The sequence below is a fragment of the Elgaria multicarinata genome, chromosome 3 (genome assembly GCF_023053635.1).
Source record: "Elgaria multicarinata webbii isolate HBS135686 ecotype San Diego chromosome 3, rElgMul1.1.pri, whole genome shotgun sequence".
In the NCBI taxonomy this organism is placed as follows: Eukaryota; Metazoa; Chordata; class Lepidosauria; order Squamata; family Anguidae; genus Elgaria; species Elgaria multicarinata.
The window spans coordinates 155,259,741-155,272,109 of record NC_086173.1 but is presented as its reverse complement, the minus strand read 5'-3'; the positions used below and the strand labels follow the sequence as shown (position 1 = coordinate 155,272,109).

At 50.4% G+C, this 12,369-nt stretch overlaps 1 protein-coding gene across 1 annotated transcript in view; it reads left to right on the top strand.

Annotated features, from left to right (window-relative positions):
• The window catches only part of TNXB (tenascin XB), a 170,508-nt gene that overhangs the window by 140,861 nt on the left and 17,278 nt on the right, over positions 1-12,369 (top strand). The window contains exons 37-40 of the mRNA XM_063122680.1: positions 1,536-1,853; positions 8,238-8,360; positions 9,681-9,824; positions 12,028-12,147. Of these exons, the coding sequence (XP_062978750.1) occupies positions 1,536-1,853; positions 8,238-8,360; positions 9,681-9,824; positions 12,028-12,147 (705 nt within the window). The remainder of the gene's footprint in view (positions 1-1,535; positions 1,854-8,237; positions 8,361-9,680; positions 9,825-12,027; positions 12,148-12,369) is intronic.

Genomic DNA, 12,369 nt, shown 5'->3' with positions numbered 1-12,369 from the left:
CCCCACGGCCCCCTCTCTCACCATGTGCTTGCATCCCAGCTGAGTACACTTCTGATATTGCAGCTTGGCTGAAGAGAAAAAGGCCCGTGGGGAAGCAGGCTGCAGGCAGGCAACCAGCCAGGGGAGGGTTCTGCCGTCCTCACCCCTCTTGCCGTGACTAAAAATCAACCACACCAGTGTGGTGTGGGAGCCAGTGTGGTGTAGTGGCTAAAAGTGTTGGACTAGGAGTTGGGAGATCCGGGTTCTAGTCCCCACTCGGCCATGGAAACCCACTGGGTGACTTTGGGCCAGTCACAGCCTCTCAGCCCAACCTACCTCACAGGGTTGTTGTTGTGAGGTTAATGTGGAGAGGAGGAGGATTATGTACACCGCCTTGGGTTCCTTGGAGGAAAAAAGGCGGGATATAAATGTAATAAATAAAATAAATAAACCACCAGAATCCATTGGTAAAAGCATAGGACAGCCTTCCCCAATCTGGTGCTGCCCTCCAGATGTTTTGGGCTGTGACTCCCATTCAACACATCTGTAGTCCAACACATGCAGAGCACCAAGCTGGTGAAGAGTGGTATATAGGGTGACCATATGGAAAAGAGGACAGGGCTCCTGTATCTTTAACACTTGTATTGAAAAGGGAATTTCGGCAGGTACTATTTATATGCATGAAGCACCTGGTGAAATTCCCTCTTCGTCACAATAGTTAAAGCTGCAGGAGCCCTGCCCTCTTTTGTAGAGTGACCATATACAAAAGAAGGCAGGGCTCCTGCCATTTTAACTGTTTTGATGAAGAGGGAATTTCACCAGGTGCTGCAACCATACAAATGACACCTGCTGAAATCCCCATTTATTTATTTATTACATTTTTATACCGCCCAATAGCCGAAGCTCTCTGGCCGGTTCAGTTTTCTATGCAACTGTTAAAGCTGCAGGAGCCCTGTCCTCCTTTTCGTATGGTCACCCTACCTAACACTTTTTAACCTTCTGCATGCGAAAAAGAAAAGACCCAAAACTTAGGGCAGAATTAGATGTGACTCAAGAGATGTATGAGCAGGATCTCCCACAAGTTTTGTTTTTATATTTTTAAAGATTAAGGAGTCTATAAGGCTCATCAGATGGGGGAAATTACATTTCCTTACCGTGGGCTCTCTTGCTGGTTCTGTTCCTCTTTTAAAATGATCACTTCTCACCAAGAAAAGACCAGCGACCACATGACCTGTAGATTAGATTTCAATGGGGAAAGCGCCCTCTAGTGGGAAATTTATAGCACAACCTCAGAAGACTCGGATTAAAACAAGTTATTTTTTGTCACTCACTCTAAAACTAAGAAAAAGAGCAGGAGGTGTGCAAGAGACAGACATCGTCCAAAGGGCCCATGAGAAACCACAAGTGTCCGGTAACAAGAGTGCAATAAAATGCTCATCATCTGGTTACGCTCTATATGTGTAGTCTGGTGGCTGTTTTTTTCACTTTGCGCTTAATTTGAACCTTGTTTGCTATCTGTTTGCCCCTGTACTCATCCCCCGTTCTCTCTCGTGCAGCTTTCCCAGATGCTCCCAGTGAGCCGGCCGCCTTGCTCGATCACCTGGTGGTCTCCGAGGTGACGCCCACAACTCTGCACCTCACCTGGGAAGCTCCAGAGGGAGGCTTCGATTCCTTCCTGGTCCAATACAAGGACTCTCTTCAGGGAAGTGGGAGGATCCCTCTGCCTGCCAAGGAAGTGAAAGTGCCTGGGGATGAGACCACGGCCACACTTCGGGGCCTCACACCCAACACCGAATACAGCCTTACGCTCTACGGCATCAAGGACGGGTCAGAAGCGGCCAATATCAACACAGCAGCAAGGACAAGCGGGCTAGGTAACAAGGCTGCACGTGCCATCTCACTGCCAAAATAGCAGGAGGACAAGTGTACTGGGGTTGAAACAGACAGGACTTTAAATTTGTGTCTAACAGTTACTTCGTTTTTCCATTTTTAGTCCCCAGGGGACTGATCCAGCTTTTAATCCACCCATCCCCAACCCTTCCACTAAGGTCCTGATCCAGATCAGTCTCCCTAACCCTAGAGTAAATTTTAAAAAATAATTCAGCTACTAGACACAGATTTAAAGAAATCCCTGTTTTGGCCCATAATCAAAGCGTATGCACAGCGCTTGCAGAATCAGTCCCCTGGATTAAGTTCTCACAAATGGATAATATCGAGCAGAGAGAATTGGAATCCCCATTCCGTGGCAAGGCGAAAAACTGGCTGCCTTTTGCTTGTGAGCCTTGACCCGCAAGCTACTGGCTGGGTTTCTATGATGTCACGGAATGTTTGAGATAAGAAACTCTCTAGCTACTGCAGTGATCATCAACGCATTTCTTGTAAGAGACAGAGGAGGGCTGTTGGAGCTGGGGTGGGATGAGGAAAAAGGAACACACGGTGCCTTTGGACAAGGCAGAGAACCAATGAGGCAAATAACTTCCTGACTGTTAGAGCAGAACGACAATGGAATCAGTTACCTAGGGAGGTTGTGGGCTTTCTCACAATAGAGGTCTTCAAGAGGCCTTCAAGAGGCAGCTGGACAACCATCTGTCAGGGATGCTTTAGGGTGGATTCCTGCATTGAGCAGGGGGTTGGATTCAGTGGCCTTGTAGGCCCCTTCCAACTCTGCTATTTTATGATTCTATGAAATGACTATTTTTACGCGAGAAGAAAGGATGGGATCTGATAGGGTGACCATAGGGAAAGGAGGACTGGGCTCCTGTATCTTTAACCGTTGTATAGAAAAGGGAATTTCAGCAGGTGTCATTTGTATGCACGCAGCACCTGGTGAAATTCGCTCTTCATCACAACAGTTAAAGCTGCAGGAGCTCTGTCCTCCTTTCCATATGGTCACCCTAGGATTGGAGAGTATTTGTCTCTAAACTGGAGGGATAAGCGAAACAAAATGGCTACCCTTTCTTTGCTTTTTTCACCATTGCTGCTAGTCTCACAAGGGAGACAGATAAGTGACGTAATGTGTAGCAATGCAAGCTTTTCCCTGGAGCTGGAGGTTGCCCCCACCCCACCTCTGAAAATCACCTGTGAACAACATTACATGATAACAGAGTTGTTCCCATGGGACCTCTGGGATGTGTGGGGATGCTTGCCTTGCCACTGGCTAGGGTGACCAACTGTCAGGATTCTCCCGGATTTGTCCTGGTTTTTTGTTCTATTCTGGGTGTCCGGGGGGGATTTCCTGTAATTTCCTATAATGTCCAGGAATTATTATTATTATTTATTTATTTATTTATTTATTTATTTATTTATTTCTTACCCTCTGCTCTGATTGGATCGAGGCGGGAAACAACAAGAAGCATTAAATACACAAAATACTGATTAAAAACATAGCATACACTGTTAAAATCATCCTAAAAACATGCTTTCTCCTTCAAGGTTGCTATTAGCATAGCGGGTTGGGGAGGATGAGGCACTTTCTAGAGCAGCCTTCCTCAACCTGGGGCGCTCCAGATGTATTGGACTGCACCTCCCAGAATGCCCCAGCCAGCCGAGCTGGCTGGGGCATTCTGGGAGTTGTAGTCCAATACATCTGGAGCGCCCCGGATTGAGGAAGGCTGTTCTAGGGGAATGTCATTCCACCCTGTTGCTCCAATGAGGGTCTTCAAGGGGAAAGCATGTCATTCCCAGACACGATAGACAAGACCCCAATTAGAGTGGCTGGGGTGTGTGTGACACACTTTCCCCTCCAATCGGGGCCTTTAAGCTGAATATGAGCCAACAGTGCGATATGGCTGCAAGAAAGGCAAATGCTATTTTGGGCTGCATTAATAGAAGTATAGCTTCCAAATCACGTGAGGTACTGGTTCCTGTCTATTTGGCCCTGGTTAGGCCCTGGTTAGGCCTCACAATACTCTAGTATTGTGTCCAGTTCTGGGCTCCACAATTCAAGAAGGCCGCAGACAAGCTGGAGCGTGTTCAGAGGAGGGCAACCAGGATGATCAGGGGTCTGGAAACAAAGCCCTATGAAGAGAGACTGAAAGAACTGGGCATGTTTAGCTTGGTGAAGAGAAGACTGAGGGGAGACATGATAGCACTCTTCAAATACTTAAAAGGTTGTCTCACAGAGGAGGGCCAGGATCTCTTCTCGATCCTCCCAGAGTGCAGGACACGGAATAATGGGCTCAAGATAAAGGAAGCCAGATTCCAGCTGGACATCAGGAAAAACTTCCTGACTGTTAGAGCAGTGTGACGGTGGAATCAGTTACCTAGGGAGGTTGTGGGCTCTCCCACACTAGAGGCCTTCAAGAGGCAGCTGGACAACCATCTGTCAGGGATGCTTTAGGGTGGATTCCTGCATTGAGCAGGGGGTTGGACTCGATGGCCTTGTAGGCCCCTTCCAACTCTGCTATTCTATGATTCTATGAAGGAGGAGGGAAACGCATGCTTTCCTAGGCCTCTGGAAAGCACGACATTCGCCCTCACACCAAACTAATGGGGGCTGCCATTCGCATGATGGTGGGGAATGATGCAGTTTCTGGAGGCCGCCCCCACACTGTTCCAGTCATGGCCTTTAAGGTCCCAGTTGGAGCAGTGGGGGTGGCAATTACGTATGTTCCCCTCTTCTGCTCCAATAGGGGCCTTTAAGTTGGCGGGTGCGAAGGCAGGACACGCTTTCCGGAGGCCCCGGAAAACCCCTTCCCGCCCCGCCCGCCCCGGGTGTCCTCTTTTTTGGTTTCCCAAATGTGGTCACCGGCAAGCCCCCTCCTCCATTTCAACCTATTTTGTCAAGCCACCCTGAAAAAAGTCACCCTAATACCCCCACACACACATTTCTTCACCCACATGAGGCATTTCGGCTTGGCCCTAATGTGCTCTATAGCCATAGATTTTGCAAAGAAACACTGAATGGATCTGTGTGTGTGTGTGTGTGTGTGTGTGTGTGTGTGCGTCTTCCGCAAGCAGCTGCAGCCATCAAAGTTAACTACCAGTTAACCTGCGCTCGGAGGGCCGTCAAGAGCAGGGGGTGAGTGCAGAAGCCGTTACGTTATGCTGAAAGAGCCCTGCTGGTCTTTTGGGAAACAGCAAGCGGCCCAACAGCTGCGGCCCTGGCTTGGCGCACACCAGGCCGGGCCGGCTTCCAGCTGTGGTTTCCTTTGTGAGACTCGAGGAATTAATCGCTGGCACTCCTCCGTTTCCTTTGCGGTCAGCCAGATTGGCCGCAGCTAATCTCAGGAGAGAGGGAGGGAGGATTTCACAGGCGGGGTCCGAGGGGGGGGGGAGGGCAGGTTGAGTAAGAGAGAGTCAAAGGCCAAAGCATGGATCTTGGTTTGCACTCCCCGCTTCTCAGAGGGTCAGACTTACAACCACGTCAAGTTGGAGTTCTGCAATCAGCGTATTCTTTTCCTCCTCCTCCTCCTCCTCTTCTTCTTCTTCTTCTTCTTCTTCTTCTTTCTCCTCCTCCTCTTCCTCCTCTTCTTCTTCCTCTTCCTCTTCTTCTTCCTCCTCCTTCTCTTCCTTCTCCTCCTCCTCTTCTTCTTCTTCCTCCTCCTCCTCTTCCTCCTCCTCCTCTTCTTCTTTCTCCTCCTCCTTCTCTTCCTCCTCTTCTTCTTCCTCTTCCTCCTCCTCCTCTTCTTCTTCTTCTTCTTTCTCCTCCTCCTTCTCTTCCTCCTCTTCTTCCTCCTCCTTCTCCTCTTCTTCTTCTTCTTCTTCTTCTTCTTCTTCTTCTTCTTCTTCTTCTTCTTCTTCTTCTTCTTCTTCCTGCTCCTCCTCCTCCTTCTTCTCATCCTCTTCTTCTTCTTCTTCCTTCTCCTCCTCCTCCTCCTCCTCCTCCTCCTCCTCCTCCTCCTTCCTCCTCCTCTTCCCCTTCTTCTTCTTCCTCCTCCTCCTCCTAATCCTCCTCTTCTTTTCCTCTTCCTCCTCTTCCTCTATCCTCTTCTTTCTCCTCCTCCTCCTCCTCCTCCTCCTCTTCTTCTTCTTCTTCTTCCTCCTCTTCCTCCTCTTCTTTTTCCTCTTCCTCTTCCTCTATCCTTTTCTTCTTCCTCCTCTTCCTCCTCCTCTTCTTCTTCTTCTTCTTTCTCCTCCTCCTCTTCTTCCTGCTCCTCCTCCTCCTCTTCTTCTTCTACTACTACTTCAACAAAGCAGCCAATTGGATTGGGACCATGGGGTGGGGGCTGCTCACCCTTTGCCCCAATGTCACAGCCTCAATCCAAATCAGACTCTCTCTCCACTGCCACTGATTTGCTTTAAAGAAGAAATTTACATTAAGTGTTCCAATCCTGAAACTGAAACACACACACCCCAAACATAATTTTCTTCTTAGCAAAAGCAGCCAGTTTGGCCTGGGGCCATGGCACAGGGAGAGGGAGAGAGGGCGGCCCAACCTTCTGCCCTCATCCTCCTCCCCCGCCCCACATTGCTGCTTTTTAAAGAAAACAAACAAACATTAGGATTCCCAATCATGGAACTCCAGTGTGGTGCAGCGGCTAAAGTGTCGGACTAGGAGTCGGGAGATCCGGGTTCTAGTCCCCATTCGGCCATGGAAGCCCACTGGGTGACTTTGGGCCAGTCACACACTCTCAGCCCAACCCACCTCGCAGGGTTGTTGTTGTGAGGATAGCATGGAGAGAAGGAGGATTATGTACGCTGCCTTGGGTTCCTTGCAGGAAAAAAGGCAGGATATAAATGCAATAAATAAATAAATAACTCCAAAACGGAATCTGTAAAACAGCCTTGGAGCACCCCAACTAATGCAGTGCTTAGTTCTATCCTGCCTCTGGCAAAGGTTTTCATCGAAATGCACTTGGCTGAATACATTCTAATTTAGGGTGACAGTTAAAGCTACACTAGCTATAGTAGAATGACCAGATACAAAAGAGGGCAGGCCTTCTGCAGCTTTAACTGTTGTGATGAAGAGGGAATATTTCACCCTCTTCAATTGACACCTGCTGAAATTCCCTTTTCTACATTACTGTTAAAGATACAGGAGCCCTGTCCTCCTTTTCATATGGTCACCCTATTCTAATTTAGTGCACGTTACAGCAGGGTCGGAGGAAGACTGTGTGGCCTTCCAGACATTGTTAGCCCTCAGCTCCCATCATCTCTGACCATTGGCCCTGCTGGTTGGAGCTGATGTTGCTTAGAATCCAGCAAGAGGCTCACAGGTGTCCCTCCCCTCCCTTAGAGGTTCTTTCCTCTCCGTTCTGTGTTGGCGCTTTCCTGCATAAGAACATAAGAAGGGCCCTGCTGGATCAGACCACGGGTCCATCTAGTCCAGCACTCTGTTCACACAGTGGCCAACCCGCTGCCCTAATGGGAAGCCCACAAGCAGGACTTGAGTGCAACAGCACCTCCCCTACCCATGTTCCCCAGCAACTGCTGTATATACTGCCTCTCATACTGGAGGTATCAGCTTCATGGGATGACCCCATTGGGTTCTAACATTATGAGTATCCTTTTCTCAAGCAAATGGGAGACCCAGGGGACTGTCTTCACAGCACCGGGTTGGTGCCACCTCCCTCTTCAACCCTGTGCTTTCCCTCTCTCCTCTTGGGGCGGTGTCGCCGAGGGGGGAGTGTGGGGTTCCTGGGAGGCCATCTGGGTCCTGGAGCCGCCCCTGCCCTTTTCCTGGTGGAAGGCGACCAATTGCCGGTCGCCTTCCGCCAGGCTCCCCACCCCCAGGTTGGCCACAAAGCGCTGTGTTGACATCGTTCCGTTGGAAAACATCGGGGTAAATCCCCAACTTTTTTCTAAGCGCAGCATCACAGGGAAACCCCACAATGGCAACAAGAGGGAGGGCCTTTACTGTGGTGGCCCCCCAACCGTGGAACAATCTCCCTGACGAGGCCCGCCTGGCGCCGACATTGTCATGTTTTCGGCGCCAGGTCAAGACTTTTCTCTTCTCCCAGGCATTTAGCAATATGTAATGAGCCTGGGTTGGTTTTTAGGTCATAATTCTTTGGTCATAGTTGTTTTTTTAAAGTTGTTATAGTAGTTTTAAATGTATGTGTATATTGTATGTTTTTGTGGGGTTTAATATTTGTATATTGTTAAGTGTTTTTATCTTATGTGAACCACCCAGAGGCTATGGGGTGGGATACAAATGCAATAAAATAAATAAATGAGTGAGAATCTACACCTGCGTCATGCAGCCAACGCGGTGCAGATCCACAGCCACCGCAGGGCTTTCCCCGTGCACAGACAGACCCCCCAAGTGATTCCAGCCCAGAGCCCTCTCTCACCTGTTCCCTCCTTGCTTCCTCCAGAGCTGGACAGCCCCCGGGACCTGCGCTTCAGCGACATCCGCGAGACCTCCGTCCTGGCCAACTGGAGGGCGCCGTCCTCTCGCATCGACCGCTACAAAGTCTCCTTCCAGCCCTCCGACGGGGGTGAGCAGGGGCGCTGCAAAGCCCTCCCGGGCCCATAAGACGCAAAACCGTGCACAAGCCCAGATGTGCACATTCAGAAACCATCACTAGGATTTATTTCCGTTTCGCAGGACGGAGGGCCAAGCCAGCAGGCTCATTTCTCATCCAAATCATATCCAATTAAACAAACTCGAGTTAATTTGCACGCTGACCGAGATCATCCCGAAGCAATGGGGAAAGGTTCTGTAACGTTTAATTTCCATGCAGGGGAAGATCCTTTTTTTGGTGTAGGGGGTGTTGCAGCAAGGTGTGAAGGGGGAGAAGTAATAGGGTGACCATATGAAAAGGAGGACAGGGCTCCTGTCTCTTTCACAGTTGTACTGAAAAGGGAATTTCAGCAGGTGTCCTTTGTATATCTGGAGAACCTGGCGAAATTCCCTCTTTATCACAACAGTTAAAGGTGCAGGAGCTATACTAGAGTGACCAGAGGACGAAGAGGAAATTTCACCAGGTTCTCCATATATACAAATAGCACCTGCTGAAATTCCCCTTTTCTGTGCAACTGTTAAAGATACAGGAGCCCTGTCCTCCTTTTCATAGGGTCACCCTACCTCAGGAGGCCCTCATAGAGAGAAAAGGCCTGCTGCTGTTTCCCCCCTCAGGCTCAAGCCGAAGCAGACAAACCCCCAAAGGGCAGCCATGTTAGTTTATTGTAGTGTGAGGCCTGGCTGAGAACAGACCCTGCTCCCACCACACTTCCCTAGGGTGACCATATGAAAAGGAGGACAGGGCTCCTGTATCTTTAACAATTGCATAGAAAAGGGAATTTCAGCAGGTGTCATTTGTATATATGGGGAACCTGGTGAAATTCCCTCTTTATCAACACAGTTAAAGCTGCAGGAGCTATACTAGAGTGGCCAGATTTAAAAGAGGGCAGGGCTCCTGCAGCTTTAACTGCTGTGATGAAGAGGGAATTTCACCAGGTTCTCCAGATATACAAATGACACCTGCTGAAATTTCCTTTTCAATACAACTGTTAAAGTTACAGGAGCCCTGTCCTCCTTTCCATAGGGTCACCCTAGTGAACCCAGCCTCTGTTTAGCATTTTCAGGGGGCAGGAGGATCTCGTGTGGGAAGGAAGGGACCGGGAACTCTACTTCTGCCAGCACAGTCAATCCATCGTAAATCTGGCTATTGCCCCGTGTACGTTTGTACGGTCCTGGTGCCACTGCTGCAACTCACCTTCCTTCGCTCTGTCCACCACGACCCCTTAGCAAACCGGCCTGTTCCCTCATAGCAGTTCGTGTGCGAAGCGTTGAGAGCTCCGCTCTTCTCTTTCAGGGGAGCCCCGGAGCATCTCCGTGGACGGATCCAAGCTCAAAACCACCATCGGCGACCTGACCCCGGGGGCCAGCTACGAGGTCACCGTGATGTCGATCCGTGGGTTCGAAGAGAGCGAGCCCCTAGTGGGCTACGTCACCACAGGTGAGCCCTGGAGGAAAGCCGACATGTCATATATCGGTAGCCTCGTTTGCTTGTTTGTTTATTTAGATTTATACCCCACCTTTCAATCCAATGAATCTCAACGTAGCCTGAAGAGAAAGGGAAAAGATCCACCAACGCTCCTGAAGTTGATCGCACCATATATATAGGGAGGCCAGTGTGTTGTGCATATTCCAAAAGCCTCAATGCGATTTATCCAAGCCAGCAGTCATATAGTAAGCATCAATGGACATTTAGCAAACATTGAATAAACATGTAGCAAAGTTACCGGTGATGAATAAGGACAAACACACAGGGCTGGTGCCAGGCTTTTTTGCACCCTAGGCAAGGTGAGCTGCCTTCGCCCTCACCCCCACCCCGTATCCCCCCACCCCAGGTAGGTGAAGACAGGTTACCTTTCCCTCGCCTGAAGTCCTCCTGGCTTGGCGGGACGCTGCGGTGGGGTGGGCGGGCAGCTCCAATTGCGTCCGTTCGCCGCCCCCGCGCCCCCCCCCAGTGTCCCGGCTTGTCTTTGGCTGGGAGCCCCCAGCCGAAACCAAGCCGGGACGCTGGGGGAGGGCGGTTAGACGGCTCCATGTTCTGACGTCCAGTGCGCGCCGGATGTCAGAACGTGGAGCCGCCTGCCCCCGCCCCCCAGTGTCCCGGGTTGGCTTCGGCTGCTGGGCGGGCGCCCAGCTGAAGCCAAGCCAGGGACGCTGGGGGGCGGGGCGGAAGGCTGGGAGGGCGACTTCCGGGGGCGCTTACCTTGGCGCTCTGGGCAGCCGCCTAACTGGCCTCTATGGAAGCGCCGGCCCTGCAAACACATGTCATAAACATGAAAGAATACAAACAAGGGAAAACGTATCAATGCAATATTATTAAATGACGGCTCCGGATTGTATTGCACTGCTTCCAACTTAGTCAGCAAGTCACGTTTTCAGTTTTCACAAGTTAAGCATTCACCGTAACGTCAAAGCTTGGCATGTTGGCTGCAGGTTCTAACCCCCGTGGGAGACTGTTTGCTGACATGCAGACCAATAAATGGACGTTGGTAAACGTTAAGCTCCGCTAAAATGCCTATGGGCTTTACCCTTTATAAAAACGGGGAGCAACCCTTAAGAAAGGCATGATAGCTGGTACCTTCCTGAAGAAAAATGTTGGGCTCTGTGTCCAAAATTGTGGAAAGGATTTCTAATCTGCAGGAATAAAAGTAATAAATTCAGAATCACATTTCATATCAGGGATCCATCGTCAGCAGCTTCCGACGGCCCGCCTCCCCTTTCTCCCCATTGCTCCAACTCGCTTGCTTGACAGGCAAAGAGCCAATGAGCAACCAGGCTCTTCCCTGTCCTCCTTCTCGCGACCTCTGTTACCTGGGCCAGAGCGAGAGGCGGAGGAAGGAGCAGGTGGCCCTGGAGAAGAGGAGGCGGAGCTCCAGGGGTCTCTGGCCAAAGGATTGCGGACCCTCGGCAGGTGCCTGAACACGCCTACGCTTGGTGCTCACCCTCCCGACAGTCCTTATTCCTCTGGCTGAGGGATGGCGCCAGAGTAAGGGGACCCTATGAGTATTCAGGGATCGAGATCGGGTGCATTTAAAAAGGGTTTTCTTCTTTTCAACACATTAAAAACAAAAAAGGAAACCAAAGACGCCACTTGAAGAAGAAATTGGTGGGTCGCCAGGTGTCCTACTTTACAGAGGACTGTCCTCTGTTTGAAGGCATCCTCTACTTGAAGAGCTGCCCAATCCAAAGCTTGTTTAAACAGGGTGACCCTACGGAACGGAGAACAGGGGTCCTGTGTCTTTTAACAGGGAATTTCAGCAGGGGTCCTTTGTAGGCATGGAGCACCTGGTTAAATTCCCTCTTCATCACAAAGCTGCAAGAGCGCTGTCCTCTTTTGCATCTGGTCACTCTAGTATAGCTCCTGCAGCTTTAACTGTCGTGATGAAGAGGGGATTTCACCAGGTGCTGCATGCCTACAAAGGACCCCTGCTGAAATTCGCTTTTCTCTATAACTGTTAAAGACACAGGAGCCCTGTCCTCCTTTTCATGGGGTCACCCTAACTAAGACGAACCATTTCTCTATCACGACCGTTCGTAGCTGTGACAATCCATGGTTTCGGCTGTATCTTTCCCATCCTTGACGCCTAGGGTCCTTTCCGTGGGGTCCCAGGGCCTCCTTTACACCGCCTTCTCTCTTTCCGCAGTCCCGGACGGTCCTTCTGACTTGCGGGCCATCAACGTCACCGACTCCTCGGCCGTGCTCACCTGGCATCCTCCCGTGGCTGAGATGAACAACTACATCGTCACCTACGGGCCCATTGGGGGTGAGAGACAGGAAGCGAGCAGGGGCAGAGGGCGGCTCTGTCACTTTTCGATTCGCAGGGGAGTTGACATCATCTTCCAGCCGCCTAAGCCGTCCCCGTTCCCTCTGAGCTGAGCGGCACTCCTCACAGTCGCACGGTTGGGGGAAACAAATTTTCCCAGTAGCAATTCCTTGTAGCGATGCAAAGTGTTTTGGAGTGGCTTTTAGGGCTTATTAGCTTGAT